This window comes from Lepisma saccharinum, chromosome 13 (genome assembly GCF_977018435.1).
Source record: "Lepisma saccharinum chromosome 13, izLepSacc3.1, whole genome shotgun sequence".
NCBI classification, from domain to species: Eukaryota; Metazoa; Arthropoda; class Insecta; order Zygentoma; family Lepismatidae; genus Lepisma; species Lepisma saccharinum.
This window is the reverse complement of record NC_139241.1, coordinates 56,628,707-56,649,168: the sequence shown is the minus strand read 5'-3', so window position 1 is coordinate 56,649,168 and position 20,462 is coordinate 56,628,707. Positions and strand designations below refer to the sequence as shown.

General features: G+C 38.4%; 1 protein-coding gene across 1 annotated transcript in view; it reads right to left on the bottom strand.

Moving 5' to 3' along the window:
• LOC145996778 (uncharacterized) overlaps positions 1-14,528 on the bottom strand; it is a 35,716-nt gene extending 21,188 nt beyond the window's left edge. Inside the window, exon 1 of the mRNA XM_083133312.1 lies at positions 14,144-14,528. Within this exon, the coding sequence (XP_082989438.1) occupies positions 14,144-14,528 (385 nt within the window). The remainder of the gene's footprint in view (positions 1-14,143) is intronic.
• Between the last annotated feature and the right edge of the window lie 5,934 nt (positions 14,529-20,462).

The window sequence follows — 20,462 nt, the reverse complement described above, 5'->3', positions numbered from 1 at the left end:
AGATTTCATCAGAGGCGGCTAGGTAGGCACCAGCTCAACATGCAATAGTTTAAGTGATAATTCCTGACAAAAAAGAAACGTATTGAATAATTATTGGGATAGTAATACGTGTATCCGCTCTTTTTTAACAATGTAAGCTCGAAGACAATCTGTATTCCATTTATTTATATTGGCAACTTGGTCAACCGGAGGTTATTTTATCGCCTTCGATAATCGAATTGTCTGATCGATTATTTTTTGTTTACCCAGGAACATGCCCCATAGGAGATTTCCGAGACCGGGTTACGCTACTCACTCGTAGCTCCCCAATTTCTTCACGATGGTGGGTTGCCACCGGTCCCATACACAGGCCGAGAACCTAGAGAGTGAGCATAGGGGGACTCGAATCCATGCCGTCCTTCAGTCGGAGGTCACGGAGGAGGACTTTTCTTATTTTACCTTTGGCTAATCGCGACGATGAGGATGAATAATGAATTGAAAAATCAAGAAGGTCAGACAAAATTGAAATTTTTACACATCCTTGCATCCTTGCATTGAACTCAAGTGGGAAAAGGGGTAAAATTAGCATGTCCTGAATTGCCACACATATAAATAGTTATTTCATTAATATTTGTCAATGTCTTTGAAGCAGTACACAATTATCGTTAGAGTATCATTATTCATGATCTTATATATAAAAATATCCCGTTGAACGTGTGTCAATTCATTTATTTGTTTATTTTTTTTTATAAATTCCATATGCAGAACAATGTAGCCACTAGGCTATATACTGCTATTACAAATAATGTTACCATGCTCTTGTTTAATGGAAGGGATTCTTTTTTAAGGAACATCTAGTATGGACGATCGAACGTGGGACCGCAATGCTTTCAAGAACTCTAACCAATACATTACGCCCTTTGTTTTCTTGGAGCTACTGTTCCTAATTATTCTGTCGCCTCAATATTGTAAACGTTATCTGCAAAAAAGAAGTTAAATACTCAGATATAGCTCTGTACTTCTAAAATTACTTGATACACATGCATTTGAAATTGAACTCTGAATTTCTTTCTTCGTATTAGTATATCTAAGCTTGTGAATATATTTTATATGTAATTTTAAACGGTTTCATGAACATCTACGAAAAAGTTCCTTATAACTTGGAATATGGTGAATAGATATGAAATGTCTTGAAATTAATTTTCGACCACTAGATTTTGGCAAGGGAATTATGTGTGATCTGTTTCCAGTTATTCATTGCTTAAACAAACGTTTTAAAACTATGTGGAATTTTCATTCTGGGATAAGATTCTTTACTTGCTACATGTATGCGAACTACACTCTGTCCCACTTATCTCAGGAGCAGGTGAACGAAAACAAGTATCTGAGCAGCAATGAACACGTGAGAGGAATGCGATTGCGTGGAGGGAGGAAAGCCACTGCAGTTACCAGCCTTCCCAGCAGCGTGCACTGATTCGCTCTGTCCACTCGATCTCCTCTCCCCTCTCTCCACTTCTCTTCCGCTATGCGCGGATTTGCTCCAGAGATGCCGGGACAGGGTACAGTTAATTGTTTCTCAAAAGGTATCACCTATCTCTGTATGCCACACATTTAATTCTTACTCACATGGAAAAAAAAATGTCAATTTGTATTCAGGGGTAGTTTCACAGTTACAAACTATTTTGGCCTTGATGAGAAGTTTAGTTTAAGTAGGCATTTTGTTTATAATTTTGAAATTGAGGTCGTCTAAGGTTGAAATCCTCATATTTAAGGCTTGAACTCGTCACCTAAGAGGTTGAAGATCGTCCTCTACTTTGTGCGTGGCCAAAGGTAAAATAAGAAAAGTCCTCCTCCGTGACCTCCGACTGCAGGACGGCATGGATTCGAGTCTGCCTATGCTCACTCTCTAGGTTCTCGGCCTGTGTATGGGACCGGTGGCAACCCACCATCGTGAAGAAATTGGGGAGCTACGAGTGAGTAGCGTAACCCAGTCTCGGAAATCTCCTATGGGGCATGTTCCTTGGTAAACAAAAAATAATCGATCAGACAATTCGATTATCGAAGGCGATAAAATAACCTCCGGTTGACCAAGTTGCCAATATAAATAAATGGAATACAGATTGTCTTCGAGCTTACATTGTTAAAAAAGAGCGGATACACGTATTACTATCCCAATAATTATTCAATACGTTTCTTTTTTGTCAGGAATTATCACTTAAACTATTGCATGTTGAGCTGGTGCCTACCTAGCCGCCTCTGATGAAATCTACCATTCTTCAGATTCTCTTTAAAATTAGACTCTGGTCACTTGTAACGTGCTGGGTGCGATAAGAAGCGGCCTTGAATAGCGTGAGTGAGTCACTTTGATCGCGAGCAAGCTAGACTACCAAGCTTGTGTGCCTTTGAAAACCAAGTCATTTTTTTTTTCATGGTTTCCGAACGCGATTGCTATTGTAGAAGTATATATTCTCTCAAAAGAGCAAGAAAGGAAATTCGACCAATGTTCTCCCGTCGTTTAAAACCAAATATTATCTATTAAACGAAAAGTTCACGATTGTCAATAAACGGTTTAACCTATCTGAGAATAAGGTGAATGTAAATACTAAATTTAATAGAAAGGTTCTCCAAAATTTCTCTTCCACTGTCTACGTAAGGTCAGTACCCAGGGGAGGGGCCATGTGGGCCATGCTTCCCCCTCGAACCCTAAAATATTTAACTGTGAACCTATAAATAAATAAATACGAAAATAACATCGTCGATTTTTGAAATGTGTAAAAATTTCAATTTTGCTCTTGTATAAATGAATCTGTTTCTTGCGCATAAGTCTTCAAGCTGCAATATTGGGTGGTTTTAGTTTTATAATCATTGATGCAAGGCTACCAGACGTCACCGATGTCACCGATTTAGTCAGGATAGTGCGTTACTTTCAATCCCTGTCCAGACTTTTTCGAACTGCATTCGTGATGCAAAAATGTCTCTTTATTATTGTTTTTTTTTGTTAACTCACAATTAGACATGTTCTTTATTGTATGAATAATTCTAAGTACGCAACATAGAATTATCATGACTTTCTAATGGCGTTCGCACTATTTGAACTATTTTGTAATATCTGTCTGTCTGTCTGTCTCTCTCTCTGGTCTACGTCAATGACAGAAATGCAAGCAATATTCTTATTTATTTTTAACCCAATTAAAGGAAAGTGTAAGCATTTAAAAGAAATAAGAAAGATCATCACTGTTGCTCTTCCATAGAAATTGTTGCTCTTCGAGGAAGAAAAATTAGAAGGATTTAGTCCAGCACCTTAACACAGTGTCCCACGAGTCTCTCTTGACTAACACTGTCAAATGTGAAGTGATTTTATGAATAAAATTTTCCGCCTGTTTACGTATAACGTTGCACAGATTTGATAGTTCGCAAACGGTGTAATTATTTCGTGTTATCTTACTCAACAGCAAATACATTTCATAAGACTGTTCTGGACACAAGACATGCATCAGTAAACAAGCATTTTGTCTGTTAGAGTATCACAGGAAAAGAACATCGTCCTGTAATATTCAAGCCTCTAGATATTTTCCATTAGTAATGCCTAATCACAATAATAAGTTAGAAGAAATAACTCGCATTTTCACAACTACCAATATTCTCATTTTTTAATTACTTCGAAAATTATTTCTCGAAGATATCGGTTATACTACAAGAAAGCAAATCAAAATTAAAGTAAAAGTTCAACTACACGTATACCAAACGACATTTACAATATTGGAGGGACAGAATACTTAAAAAAAGTTGTTGTTTCATTCGAAGGTAAATGCGTAGTGTAGTGGTTCTTCTACCTGGTTTAAGGAGCTAAAGGTTGTAGGGTAGTGGTTACCGTTCAGGATTGTCAATTTGAAGGTCGTAGGTTCAAACCCTTCCGCTGGCAGAAAATTTTCGTAAGTTTTAGACATATCCCATTGTGTTCATTGTCCGCGCCGTGTGAAATGGAATGATTCAGTTTGGAATTAACGATGGGGGGAGGGGAAATATTGAATTACAAAATCTCCATTTCAACGAACCGAGAAGTGGAGAAAAATTGAATAATTCTTATAAATATTAAAAATTACGTTCATTTTTTTAGTGGTGTAATTGCAGATAAAATCAAAGATCTTACATGGATGATTTTAATTTGCTCTGAACTCGGCCAAAAGGCATTTCGCACCGATCTAATATATTCTCCAATACATTTCAAAATGTCATTGAATGTTTCATGTCGATAATTTGACCAATGCATCCATTCTTGACGCTCAGACGTTTTTTTTTGTTTTTTTTTGCAACTACCTCTTCTCTCCAGTTCCTTCTCCTTCTTCTCTCCCCTCTTTCCGTTCTGCTTTTATCTCATATCGCCTTCCCTACTTTTCTCGCATCTTATCTCCATCCCACTCTTCTCCACTCGTCTTATCTCCTTTCCTGTCTTAGATTTTCGACTCCACTGCACTATTCTCTCTTTTTCGTTCTTCTCTTTTTCTCTCCTTTACTCTACTCTCCACTTCCCTCTTCTCGTCTCCTCCTCTCCTCTCCTCTCGTTTTCCTCCTCTTTTCTCTTCTTTGTTCTTTTTTCCTCATCTCTCCTCGAATCTTTTTCCATTCTCCTCACTACATCTCCTCTCCTCGTCTATCCTCTCTTTCTTCTCTCCTCTACTTTTCCTCTTCTCCTTTCGCTTTCTCTTTCTCCTCTCCTTTGTGACCTTTCGTTTCCTCTCACCTCTTTTCCTTACTGTAGACTCATCAGCGATGAAATACTAGAAAACCTATTTTTCTCTTTCAGAAAGAATTTTGTCATTTGCGATATAATAGTGATATTTTTAATAATTTTATACAATAATACTTGTTTATATTTCTTTCGCGTGTTTTATAAATATCTATTGTGCATGTGGCAACCCTGAAATTGAGCCTAACTCTGCACGCAACCCACCAACGGCTTGTGTAAATTGGGTTGCCTAGTTTAAAATGTCGTTGTCCTAAAACTTTTGAGAGACACTGTACATGTAACCGTAGAGCATCGGTAGTGGGGGGGGAGGGGGCAGTGCTTGTGGTGTTTTTCCTTTGCTGAACAGCTTTACTCTGGCTTCATCACAGCTGCTTGCATCCGGTACACCATACAACTTGCACGAACTTCTCTGCATTGTGTGCTGTTTCTTGTTTCAATTTGTCAACACCAAGATTTAATAGTGTTAAATATTTTCCATACTGTCTTCTTACTGATCCCAGCAATGTAGAATGCTGTGTCGCATCCTGTTATGGCGTGGAATGGGATGAGAGTTTCGAAGACAGGATCCGTAAATGAAAGCTTCTGCCTGACTTCATGTACTGGAATGTATGTTCCTGCTCGCAACCACAATTTCGTACATCTAATCTACCTATTGCACTAATACATCTGCATCACGTGCTGAGACAACAATGTTATCAGCACCAGAATTAAGACAGTGAACTATAATACGCGTGTCCGCCTCTTCGTGGTTTGCCTGCAATCCTTCAATAGACAAATCACGATTGTTTGTTCGTACGTCATCCTCCTTGTGAAATCCACCGGAAACCACAAATATTTTGTCTTCAGCAGCATTGTTGATCAAATGATTAGAGAGAAAACAGGCCAAATCTTTTTTATTCTCCGAGTTAGCAAGAAAGTCACCGAATTTGTTGGGGATTGGCACGGATCCATTTTCTATTACTTTTCTTACTAAATGAGCATGTTTCAAGCGCCTATCTCCTGTTCCAGCCTTGATTGAAATTTCGTTATACCGATCAAAGGTGACATCAATCCTCTTAAAGCTTCTTCCCATAGAAAGAACAAGGTTAAGAAATACATCTGCCAGTTGACCAAAGTTTAAAACTCCTGCAGGCTTTCCAAGTGCAACAACTAATGCTTGACCATCTATTATAAGGCATGACGGAGACGGAATTGATATATCAGGTGGACAAATTACATCCTTGGTCATCACATCAGCTAGAATGGGTTTGTTTCCTGTTCTCAGACTTCTGTTTGTGTTGGCAAGGGAGATTGGAATGGCATTAGTTCATGACACAAAATGCGATTTAGAACCACATTACGACCTGCCTCATAGGCAGTTACGAGGCGCTGGAGAATATTCCTGTCAGTTTTCAAAATGGTTCCCTTGCCACTTACTACCAATTTAACTTCATAGAGGGACTTGAAGGTCTTTGAATTTGACTTATGTAGAGAATCACTTGACTTGTGTGTGACTTTTACCAGGGGCCATGATCCTTTCCTTCACGAAGGTGTCTAGCTTTACCTGGCCCAGTGTTTCAGCTTCGAGGAGAGTATCTTGAATATCTGAAGTAGCTAAATTCTTTGTTTGTGGCAATGTTCTGGAGGAACTGATAAGAAACATCTTAAGATGATGGCTCATAGGTGCAGGTCTATGTTTCTATCATTCTGAGATAAAGTAATATATATATATATATATATATATATATATATATATATATATATATATATATATATATATATATATATAGGTTTAGTCATTTTTGTGGTTCTTTTGTTTAAAAAAGAGGAAAAAAACAACAACAATTTTCAAAAATGTCAGATTAGAAAACATAATATTCGGATTCAGCATACCCACAAACATAATGTTTGACACCAAGATCACTATTTTCTTTCTGCTCCTTCAAAAGTTATTTGGAGCTCATTTCGTATTGCCGCCATTTTGTTTTTTTAGCGATTTCGAGCAAATGGCTTCAAATTTCAGATTACTAAACATAATATTTGGATTCAACATACCCAAAAACATAATGTTTGACACCAAGATTACTATTTTGTTTCTGTTCCTTCAAAAGTTATTTGGAGCTCATTTCGTATTGCCGCCATTTTGTTTTATAGCGATTTGAAGCACATAACATCAAAAACGAGAGTGGCAAACAAAATATTCGGAATCAGCACATCAATTACATTCAGAAAATGTTGTTTGCCCGCTTTTCCTCAAAAATGCTTCCTACACTTTTTACAGCCACATTTCTGAGAATTTGCACCAGGCTAACAGTACAAAGTCTGCGGGAAATAGAATTTAATCAGTGGTTGACTGCCTTTTCTTTGGGAAGTTCTCTTGTTGACTTCTACCCACATTTAAACCTTACATTCCGCTTTTTTCTCTCTTTTTTTTGGGGGGGGGGGCTTTTCCCTGTCTGGATTAAGCGAAGTCGTGCTTATCGGGGTCCGTATTAATGAGGTTGTACTGTATATGGAAGCAACAAACCAATGTCAAGGACACATGCAGTAAGTAATCGCTAAAACTTCGCAGTATGAGTTAACAGACGTAAATCGAAATGGAACCATGTAGAAGTTACATACGTAGAATGATGTAATCGCAATAAAACAAAAGGAACTTGGTCCGCTATTTGTTTCAAAAAGAGTTTTTACAAACCAGATATTTCAATAACCACGAGATGGAAAGAAAATAGTTTCAATCAATAAATATAGAATGCAATATGAAGTGACAGAATATAAATAAATTGTTGGAGAAGAAGTATCTATTCAGTGAAAGTAGACAGATGACAAAAATATGAAAACTATGAATAGAAAATAGATAACAGATGGAAAGGAAAATAGAAGTGATTTTCATCATTCAACTAGCTGATTTCCCGGCGTTGCCCGGGTATTTATTTATCCCAATCTTCTATTAGAATGGAAAATAATTTGAGATCCCAATTTAGGCAAAAGACGATGTGGTGGCAATCCACCCGGATCAAGTGAGTTTAGGAACTCTGGTGGGAAATTGACGACCTCATCGGCACCTACTACGGCATCGACAGACTTGTATTCAGTGACTACACCTGGTAACGTGGCTAGTATTTGATTGTTTATTTTCCCGAACTTCTTCATGTCATCGTGAATGTCACCAATTAGCTTAGCGACTCCGAAAACTATGGATTCGACAATAATTTAGGTTATTTTTGACATTTTATTTTTCACCCCCTCTCATCCCCCATGCCGATAGGTGATGAACGTGGAGTTGAACGGCATTGGGAGTGTCACTATTCATCTTAGCGACCACGAAAACTATGGATTCCACGCTAATATCGGTCGTTTTCGATTATTTTTACATGTCCTATGACACCCTGCCTATAACTATATTTAGAATGCTACAATTTCTAAGGGATGAAAAATATACCGTATCATGCCGAAGGCATGACTCGAATCCGGGACCCCGGGGGCCATAGTCCGATAGTCTAATCATTTCATTAAAGGGCCCGAGTATGAAAGAAGCTGATAAGAGCTTCTTTCAAGCAAAAGCCACCTGCGATCTTCAGCGGATGTAAAAGCAATTTTCCTTCGGGAATTTTATTACGTTACTCCCAGGGAATTTGCATTTGGGTTAATCTTTTCAGCGGCATTCAGAAAATTGTTACCTTGGCTAACCACGACGACAATATCCGCCTTTCGGCGGTACCGTTTCAATTATGTTTCAGTTATTTATAACTTCCACACTCCCTTCTCGTGGCAAGCACATTTAATTTAATACCTGTAATTCATATATTCCACTTATGCTTTCAATTCAGCCACAATAAATTCTCGAGTTTTAGAACAACGTTACAGAAATGTATTCTCTAATAGTTTTTTTAAGGGGCATCATCTTATGAACATTAATTAAATTTTCCTTCGTTTATTGCGTACGCTCGCCCGTACTGGGACCTACAATCGGTTACATTCTTGAAATAAATCGTCGCTTGAACCGATACCTTTGTCTAATCGCAAAGAATCTTATTACCATAGCATTCACGCTGTCGTGAAGGAACATATAGATTGCCTTATTGCCCTTGTGTTTTTGATTCATTTTCTAACCTCCATTTTATTCGTATTTACGCCATCTTTGTTTTTTAATCAATTTATTACCCCAACGTTGACTACAGAGGACGGGACATTTTATTTATTGCAAGATCGTCAAAACCCTCGGGAAGATGACGTCCTTTCTCAATGTATTATTTTTTTATTATTTATATTCCTATTATCGTTCTAGCCACGGTCACCCGTCCCCATCTTAACGAATAACCTTTGGGCTAGTACCTTGAGTTTGCAATTGTTTATCTTAAAGCATAACTTCTCAACTTAACCCCCCATATACCTTGCGTTTTATTGCAATTTTTTTACATTTCCTAGATTTTCGCTTCAATCGCGATATTTTGGATTTATTCAAGAAGTAACGTTTGAGTTTGCGCCCCTACTTTTTTTAAACGATCTGGTCTGGTTTTCCTGTTCCTTTTTCAGCTGCCCCTTACCCTACCTTTTCACACCGTTCGTCTCAGCCCAGCAAGGACAGTTTGAAGCAGAGATGCATCCAGCATCCCCAGGAATCATCATGTTCCGGATCAGCACCTTCCAGAGGTTCATCCCCTCGAGAACAACAGTGCACTCCCCACCTTACTGGAACTATTCTTGGGACGCCTGATCACCAGACGTTGTTCGCGTCCAGCAGTGCACTTCACTCCCCAGACTTTTCATCTTTGTGATCAGCACCCTTCAGAAGCGCATCATCCCCCCGGGACCTTTCATCTTCGTGATCATCACGTTCCTGAGACGCAAGCTCCAGTTATTCTTGCGATCCGCGATCCCCAGAAGTTGTTCGTGTACAGCAATGCACCCCAACCCCAACGACTCATCACCATTAGTGATCAGCACCTTATAGAAGTCGTCAGTGTTGGTGGGCAGCCATCACCAGAACCCCCATCAGGATTCATCAGTTTGGAGAGCGGAGTTCCTCCGACCCCTCGGTCAGCTTTTATCATGGGGATGACCATTACTTACCGGATGCCTCTCCCCCCCCCCGAGTCATCAGTTTCATGACCAGCAACGCCCCAGTGCCCTCGTCACACTTCAGTGATTCACGTTGCAGCCCCCGTCCTTCCGCCATTCTAGGATCTTCCAGACGACGCCCTCCCCCTCGTCGAGCATTCACTATTTGGCCCCAGTGCCCATCTCCGCACCTCATCTCACCTCCAAGTGCGTCGTCCAGTGCTCACCCTTAACCCCCAGGAAAGACCCAGTCTGCAGTCGACAGTTTCACCCCCCTTCCTCCAGATGGCAAGGTCTCTTCACACATGTTCCTGGGTTCGACACCGGTTCCATACATCGCGCGCGTCGTGTGTTTGGGTCCAATCACCGTAATACGTGAAAATGGACGCTCTACCAGTGCCGTTTTCGTGTGTCTATTCCTTCTGGACTCCCACTGTTCGCGAGCCAGAACTTTTTCCCTCGCACAAACTGCCAGTGTGTTCTCCTTCGTCCAGGAATAGCCTTTCGGTGACGTTTTTCGGACTCATTGGATAAACTTGTTTCCAGTTTCCGGTATATCTCACCTGTGTGTATGTCGCGTCGCGTATACAAATGCGTGTGTCCGCGTCGATTCGTGTGCTCCCGATTCGACTCTCGTCGGCGGATGTTCCAGAACAGTTCGACGATCTTCAGCTAGCCAATGAACGCTCTCTATCGCGATTGCTACTGGAGTATCCTTCCGCTGCATAAAGAACGCTAATTAAGTGGGTTTTTTTCTGTTTCCCTCTGGCCAACCAACATTTCGGCCAGTACTATATGCCAAAAACACAAACTCGAAGTGTATAACCGGGAAACAGTTTTTTTTCAGACCGGCAGAAAGACTTAAATTATTTTTCGACCTCAATTTCTGCCACTACTGTTATTATTTTTTTTTTTAAATGATGTGTATTAATTAAACAGACCATAGTTTGGGGGCGGAACGCCCCATGTATATATATATCATATCGCAATTTGGAAATTCCTCGTATATAATTTTGAATGTTTGTACTTTTGAACCCTTCAGGTTGATCCTGCTGTATATATTGCATGCCAATTTTTTTTTAGTTCTGCTTCCTAAGTTTTTTTACTAATTTCCAGGAAATGTTTAAATAATCGAAAGTGTATAAACATACTCCGCGTTTCCTTAACTATATGCAATGGAACTGCCCTTGCCCAGGAAGCGAAGATACATTTTTTTCTTCTTCCGTGTGCTACAGTGCTTTCGTGTGCTCCGTGTGTATAGTGATAAACACCGCTACGGTGACCCATGAGAAATGGCGACTCAGCATCAGCTGACCCCGCGTAGTTCGGGTGCCATCAATGTTGTTTACAATCCAGCATGTTTAGATATTTAAGTGCATGATTTTTGGTTGTGTGTAAAATTTATTTTTCCTTACATCCACCCTTGTATAATAGTATTTTTTTGGGTTGGTGTAAATAAATTGTCCTCTAGAATTGACTGGTATGGTCGGGCTCGTGTTCCAAAAAATTAACTTCCCTGCGTGAACTTAATTTTTTGCCCCAGGCAGGTGTGTCGTATCATGCCGAAGGCATGACTCGAATCCGGGACCCCGGGCGCCATAGTCCGATAGTAAAATCATTTTATTAAAAGGGCCCGAGTATGAAAGAAGCTGATAAGAGCTTCTTTCAAGCAAAAGCCACCTGCGATCTTCAGCGGATGTAAAAATCCGCTGATACGAATTCTTCCGGAATCGCAGGAAAGATACTGCAAACACAGCTTTACGCTGAAAGCATCGTTATTGAGAGACGCGGTCTCTCAACGGCCGAAGTTCGAATTTCGTTTAAATAGCTTGGGAGAATATTTCTACAAACAGTCGGTATCTGAAATCTATCGCGTGCACAGTTGGTGCCTCGGAATTATACAAGTTGTTGAACTAAGAAAGTTATGGCGTGAATAGTTGTTACCGAACGTTACAAAAGGAGTTACAGCGAGGAGTAGTACACTATCGGAAAGGAGTTTTATTTCAGGAGAGTTCATCAGAGTTTCATCAATGAACCAGCGAGTCGATCGTCACTTCGAGATCTACAGGTAACGAACGTTCCTCTATCCTTGTCTTTCATTCTCTCACACCCCCTGCCAGACCAGTCAATTGTAGTGTTTAAAGTTAATCGTGAGTGTTGTTCTTATTTCACGGGGCTAGCCCCCCTTGCTTGGTTAAGTGTAGACGTAGCTCTTCAGAGCTGTACCCCCTCTTACGATACACCTCTCGCAGCCAATTAACTTCGAATATCAGGCTTCACATAGCCTATCAATGATCCCCAAATATTTATACTTTGTACGATACCTAGGACATACATCCATAATCGACATCCTAGTCTTGGAGTAGAAGCACCAATAAATCAACCCAATGTCGAACTCATACCTGACAGCGTACCCAAACAGTGAAAAATTCGCTGACTGGGCGTCCCTTATATACCAAGCACCGTTGACCGTCCACAGAACAAACCATAAGCACAGCATGAGCGAATGTACACAAAGCTTATATTTACTCGTTCAATTGGGAAAAATCAATGCGGTTCTGTGACCCACAATCACCGCATGGCTGCATAATTAAAAAACTCGCAAAAAAGCACGTTTCGAAAAAGAAAACTGCTGTGATTTGAAAATTAGAGCAACATGGGTTCGTACATAGCTGAGAGAGACATCTATATTTGTCAGGAAGTTTTACAAAGTATTGTTTTCTCTCGTGTTACTTGCTCTCGTAATTTCTTTTCTACACTAAACAATGATCTGTCAGTAGAATATTGTTATGGTTTTGTAGAAATGTGTCGCTACAAATCGGAAAAACGAAGTAAGCATTTTCACTTTTTCTGATTTTGCGTATTTTGTTGACAACAGAAACTCATATCATACGTCACTTTTCGACGAATGCTGTTACGTTAGGTCAATGGTCAAACTTTAAGACCACTTTATCCATTGCTGGATACAGGGGGAGGGGCACGGAGGTTCGTTCCCCCTCTCAAAATGGAATAATGGATATTATAAAATGTATTCGTAGCATTGTATTCCAACGAACAACGTTCGAGCAATCCTTTTTCAGAGAGTAAAAGACTGAATCAAATGCATTAATCAGAACTACATTTACTTGACACTTTAATAAATGGAGACCGGAAGTCAAATACGCGACTTGTTGGTTACAAAGTTCAACACCGACTCGTCTAGTTCGTTGAATTTGTGTCTGTACCGTTTGCATTATGTTCTGAGGTGGTGTACAGGGTGATGTATAGTCACGTGGTAGGTACTATCCATTGTAATTGTCTTGATCTGAATATTTTACACATACACACACACACACACACATATATGCCTGTGTGTGTGTCCCTGAATCTAATTTGAAATGAAATTAAATGCTGTAACTTGTGGGTCAACAAAGTCTTGTAATTTGGATAAAATTTCAAATATTATACATAATTAAGTTTTTGATTTACTTTTGTTTTGTACCTAGGCATTGTGTCCCACCCGTGGCACCAAAAGATTATTAATTTCTCCTTTACCTTTTACATTAACCCTTCAACTCCACTAGAAGATTCAAAGGTCAATTACCTTCTATCTTTGTCTTAAATAATTTATTTTTCATGATTTGACAATTCACAGAAATTTAAATAGATGTCTTATTATGTAAAGAGGCAGTGTCTTATCTGTTCCACCCGTGGCACAAAATTGTTCAACTATAGTTATAAATCTGTGAAAGTATTTTAAAGGTAATGTTGAATCAAGAGTGTTTAGTTTCATAATTAACTGCACAGAAACTATAAGAAAACTATTGCTTAACTATCAGTAGAATAGTTACTTTAATGCCAAACATGAAGTCTGGGCGTCCCACCCATTACCATAGAATTCCGCAATTGCAGTGGCGGCAATTGCCCCCCACACTTTTCGCCACTTTTGTCCCACCACTATGCTAAACCTTATCTACAAAGGGAAATATACTGTATTTGCCTCCCCCAGTTTTGTACCTTGCCCCCCCCCGGTTTTGGAACCCAATCGCCGCCACTGCCCATATGTATAATATCCTACAGATACACTGTCTCTCTCCAAGAAAATCATTCTAGATCCGCCTGTGCAGATAGGTTAATAGGGACTGGACGTTTACAAGGCGACGACGACCCCCCCCTTTGGGTACGTGCATGTAGCCCCTCCTTATTTTCAATTTAATTAATAAATACAATTTTAAAAAAAATGTTTTCCCGACCTGGGCATGTGTGTCCTTTGTGAGTGTTCCTTCATTAATTTCACATCATCACATCATCACCAATCCTCACCTTCGCGATTAGGCAAAAGTGTCAGAAAAGTGAAGTAAAATAAACCAAATCGATCAGTAGTAAATTCTAACATACCTTCATCGTCGCTTTCAAGAGCAAATTTGAGAGGCTGATGTTCTGCCTTGGATATTCTAACCGCAATTCCTGGAAGAACACTGAGTTTCAGGGAGACGCTGCTCATCATCCTTGAGAAACGGGATAGCAGAAGATCGTCCAGACTTCTCTCATCTTCAACAGCACTGTCCTCGTCCGATTCTTCATCTTTCCCAGGAAGTGTTTCCAACTCAACTCCTTGAAACAGCGTGAAGGATTTCCGTGCTAGAATCTTGTCCAGATTGTCAAGCATCTTCATCTTTATGCATCCGAAGTCTGCATTCTCTAAGCAGCTGCTGATGGTGCGCAATGGTGCCCTGGGTGCCGACAGTCCGTACTCTGGTATCGTCATCTTGCACGCTGACATCTTGAGCGTTAGGAACACCAGTGACAAGACAGCGAGCATTGTAGACACTGCAAAACCAACCAGACGAGATTTTTACTTGCAACTGAAGATTGAACCGGTAAAACCAGTATTATATACAGGAACAAGAAAACAAAGATGTTACTACAAGAGTATTGTTTCCGCAACGTGAGTATATCGGACAGGTCAAGAAAACACATTTATAGGGTAGAATTCGCGTGCCGTCGAGAAAAAACAGCATTTCTTCTGCTAAACTCTTACAAGAAAAAAAAACACCGATTAGGAGAAAGTAGGCAATCATGAGGCTACAAGGTGCCAAAAGATGAATGACAGAGATAGGGGAAGTGAACACTGACCATGGGGACCTAAGAAAATGCCAACACTATATGGCTTTCACGTTGTGTCATGGTTGAAGCACCATGTTTGGGGAAACAAACCGGAAACCAGCAACAAGCTGAGCAATCACAAATGGTAGAAAGTAATGACGAAAATTGACAAAGTATCACCACAATTAAACGCAAAGACCTAGATTTTTGCTTCTGCAGAATTTGACCACTTAAGCTTGAAAAGAGGAAATTAAGATTTCAACCAGTGTCACGCATAGCGCTGCTGGGAAGACGGCGCGATTAAATGTTGCGGTAAAAGAAGGGTGGGCAACAAGGTAGCCCGCAGGATTTTTTCTCGGGGGGGGGGCAGAGTCATATAATTTTTATTATTTATTTTTATTATAATTATTATTATTATTATTATGTTTTTTATTTTTGTTGCTGTTATTATTATTATTATCATTGCATTACTACTACTATACTACTATACTCTATACTTAACATTAATTCATGTAGGACAAGAAACTGTTTTTAAAGTTAGATAATCAGTGCAAAATAGACTCTAAGCTTAAATGTAACCCTACTTCAAATAATAATAAACAATACTTTTTGTTATAAAATATATCTCTATTTTCAGCATTCGAATTACATTAACTATTTACAGAAATCTCAGTGTCCCCCTGGCCCCACGCCCGCGCCCATGGTGGGCAAGGTTTTAAAACACGGGTAGAATTTTAAAATGATGCCGGAAACAGTTTGGGATGGAAGCGATACAAGTCTCGGACTCGTCTCCAAAATTAACGAGACAAGTCAATATCGAGACCAGGGGGACTAGGGTCCGAAATTGTCTGTCTCGTTACACAGAGAATTTTTTTTTTTTTTTGGAAAGAACAAATGATTATTCACCAGTACATTTTTTTTCATGTTCGCCCACAGAACAGAATCATTTGTTGCAATTGTTCACCACAACCAAATTCTTTTAGAAATTGTTCACCAGTACAAAGTCTATCTAGTAATTATACAACAGAATCAAATCCTTTCTTAATAATTGTTCATCAGTAGTTCAGTCAATATCGAGACAGGGAAACTAGGGTCCGAGATTGTTTGTCTCGTTAAACAGAGAAAAATGTTTATTTGAAAAAAAAATGTTTAAACAAATGATTATTCACCTGTACCAATTTTTTTTCATGTTCGCCCACAGAACAAAATCATTTGTAGCAATTGTTCACCACAACCAAATTCTTTTAGAAATTGTTCACCAGTACAAAGTCTATCTAGTAATTATACAACAGAATCAAATCCTTTCTTAATAATTGTTCATCAGTAGTTCAGTCAATATCGAGACAGGGAAACTAGGGTCCGAGATTGTTTGTCTCGTTACACAGAGAAAAATGTTTGTTTGAAAAAAAAATGTTTAAACAAATGATTATTCACCTGTACCAATTCTTTTTCATGTTCGCCCACAGAACAAAATCATTTGTAGCAATTGTTCACCACAACCAAATTCTTTTAGAAATTGTTCACCAGTACAAAGTCTATATAGTAATTATACAACAGAATCAAATCCTTTCTTAATAATTGTTCATCAGTAGTTCAGTCAATATCGAGACAGGGGAAACTAGGGTCCGAGATTGTTTGTCTCGTTACACAGAGAAAAATGTTTGTTTGAAAAAAAAAATGTTTAAACAAATGATTATTCACCAGTACCAATTTTTTTTCATGTTCGCCCACAGAACAAAATCATTTGTAGCAATTGTTCACCACAACCAAATTATTTTAGAAATTGTTCACCAGTACAAAGTCTATCTAGTAATTATACAACAGAATCAAATCCTTTCTTAATAATTGTTCATCAGTAGTTCAGTCAATATCGAGACAGGGGAAACTAAGGTCCGAGATTGTTTGTCTCGTTACACAGAGAAAAATGTTTGTTTGAAAAAAAAAAATGTTTAAACAAATGATTATTCACCTGTACCAATTCTTTTTCATGTTCGCCCACAGAACAAAATCATTTGTACCAATTGTTCACCACAATCAAATTCTTTTAGAAATTGTTCACCAGTACAAAGTCTATATAGTAATTATACAACAGAATCAAATCCTTTCTTAATAATTGTTCATCAGTAGTTCAGTCAATATCGAGACAGGGGAAACTAGGGTCCGAGATTGTTTGTCTCGTTACACAGAGAAAAATGTTTGTTTGAAAAAAAAATGTTTAAACAAATGATTATTCACCAGTACCAATTTTTTTTCATGTTCGCCCACAGAACAAAATCATTTGTAGCAATTGTTCACCACAACCAAATTCTTTCAGAAATTGTTCACCAGTACAAAGTCTATCTAGTAATTATACAACAGAATCAAATCCTTTCTTAATAATTGTCCATCAGTACCAAATAAAATACCGTTATTGTGCACACTTATTTATAGTTACCAAATAATTTGTTAACTCAAAGAACTTTGATTCGGTTATTTTACGTCGCTTTTTCCGTCACTTTTGGTTAATTGCGACGATGATAATGATGTGATGACTTTGATATAGGAACAGTCACACAGAACACCCATATGCACAATCCTGGATTCGAACCTGGGTTAATTCAAAGAAATAAGTTTTTCTTTGCACAAGACTTTGATAAGAATCAAGTTTACTTTACTATACTCTGAGACATATTCAGGCTTCGTGCAAAGAGGATGCATACATGATTATTTTAAATATAAATCCTATATTTTGTTTATAGTAATTACAAGGCCAATCCATTAACTGTTCAGCGCGGTTGCATACATTTATGAACACTGCCATAAAATGTCCACGAGAAGGAGACAAATGTTCAGAGCAGGCATCATATAAATATTACGGGGGGCGGCGGCAAGATTTACAACAATATTTTTTATGTATAATGTGCATACTTCATGGGGAATTTAGGGAGGGCAGAAAGAGTCTTGTACCTCATAACGTCGGCGCCTATGCAAGTGTTGAAGGTGGGTGGTACTTAAATTAATTGGAACATAATAAACACTGACAGCGCCAGAGGAGGGTCCCGTGGTGGCAGCCCCCCCAGATAATAACTAAACTAGATAAATGCATCTTAACTCATATACATATTTTTGTATGCTAAATCGGGGTGTATTAAATGTGACTGCCCCCCCTCAAGAAATATTCCCTCCCCACTATTGTTTTCTTGCGGAGGGATGAATGATTTTACATCTGGAGAAAAAGAATGGGAATCATTGGTTTAGGTATCAGCAGTTGAACATGCTGCGGATCCATAATATATTTAGTTGTTTATTTTTTTGTTCAGTGCGCGATTGTGTAGTTAAAACATCAATTAAATGCTTCGTGGATTGGAACAATTTCATTTGCAAATGAAGTTGCATCCATGCACAGATATGTTATACCAGAATGAACTAAAACTATAATAAATTTAAATAAATTTGCAAGATCAAGGGTAAATGTACAATATGAAATTGACATATTATGCGACTGCAAAGTTTAAAACCAATGTTGTTCTTGCTATGATATTCAAATGCAAAATATAGTAAAATAATTTTGAAAGCGATAAACAGAGAGAAATATGAAACATTCAAATTATTTTATTTTTAAGTGTAAACCGTTTATTATTTTTCCTAACTACGCTATATCAAAGTCTTCTGTAGTTTCTGATAGGTTTTCCCATTTTATTCCTTTGTCAGTACAAAGCAGACTGTCTGTGCCCATGAATGGGAGGGGATTGCGTGTGTATGTATGTATATGTGTACTACACACATCCAGATGTACGTGATAGTGGTGTAGGATGTGACCCTTGATTGGTTTTATTTATTTTACTTCGTTTTTCTGCAACATGTGGCTAATCGCGAAGATGATAAGTGATGATGCGATTAAATTGATGAACGGACACCCAGATAGAATTCCCATGCCCAAACTGCGGGCTACTTTTAAGAAGGTACCCAAAAGCGAATCTCACTTTCGCGTAGTGCACCTCTGTAACAGCACTTTTACAGGTCTGGCGTCAGGATCCACAGTCATAGGGTGACCAGATATTTGTTGACCAAAAAGAGTATAGTCTATAGGTTGAAGGTGCGCATGCATTTTGCTCTTTCACGGGGTCCGCAAAAATACCGCGCGACTTCTTGACAGTCTAATTATCCTGGAAATTATGCAAAATTAAAACTTCCTTTTTATTTTACACCAATTTTGCACAGAGAACTATATTTTGTGACTACATAATATCTATTTTAATATTCTGATGCAATTCTTGAATATTCTAAAGCAAATTTCTTGGTATGTTGATGCATGTAATTGGAGGAGAATATTTACACACCAATATTGATCAATATTTTGAACAGATTTTAATTATTGCAATTTTCAAGTATCGGTATCTGTGGGAATCGGTAAGAGTATCGGCATCGGTATCTGTTCAAAGTGGTATCGTCTCAGCCCTAATCATTATTATTAAATTCAAATGAATTTGAAATATGTTTTGCTTGTTGATGGAATATGAAAATGACTTGAAATTGTTTATAGGAAATTCTTGAGTCAAGGAGTAAATAATTTAGTTTTTTGACATCTTGACGTTTTCCATTCTGTGGATTTTAAGGCATTTTTACTCGTAAAATAATGAATGAAATTAAATAGCAAGGAAAAGAGTATATTTGGAAATTTTTGCAAATTGAAAAGAGTATAGAGTATATGAACCTCTAAAAGAGTAAAATTCTCAAAAAGTAGAGTATGTCTGGTCACCCTACACAGTCAGTATAATCCTTTGTGGGCTCGTGTTGTATCGTCCATGTATGTTTTCCCGTCTCACAGTTATCTCTTTATGTACAACATTTATTTACACTTCTGCCCTTCGCCGTATATATACATATTTTCATAACAAACCAATATCAACTGCTCCTGGTTGTCTTTTGCCCCATAACCAGTGATGTGCATCTACGCGTAAACAACCATAGTTTACATTCTACACGTAGACTATTTTATACACGTAGGTTACGTAATCTATGTAAACAACATTGCGAAAGGTGATAACTTAGCAAAGGGCGCAATGGAATTAGAAGAAAATTATACTACGTATCAGTTGCTGATGTGTGAAGAGAACTTTTCATACTCTTTCTTCCAAATTCGAACAATTTAGCATCTAGGAAGAAACCTAATATAGGAAATATTCTAGTGTTTTATGGGGAAAAGACCACTCTTGCCTCACGACTGCCATCTGTTGTTGTTTTTTGCATACTATTTATCTTCTTCCATAGTTGATAATAGAAGAGAAGAGAAATTTGTTGTAAATAGGATTCTTTTCATTTCGTTAGGAACCAATATAGTTGAAAATGTCACTTTTCTTTCATTAAACCCTTGAAAATTAATTTTAATGCACTTTAGATTGTTTACGTAGTCTATGTAAACTACAACCCAATGTAATCTACGCGTAGATTACGTGTAGACAACGCATGTAGACGTAAACTTATAATCTACGGCACATCACTGCCCATAACACAGAGAATTGCACATATCAAGACTTCACTCTACGAGCGCACTATTTACCATAGCGCGAACTCGCCCCCGCAGTTTCACGCAGAGATCCCTACGCCGTCCTCGTATTAAGTGCAGTACATC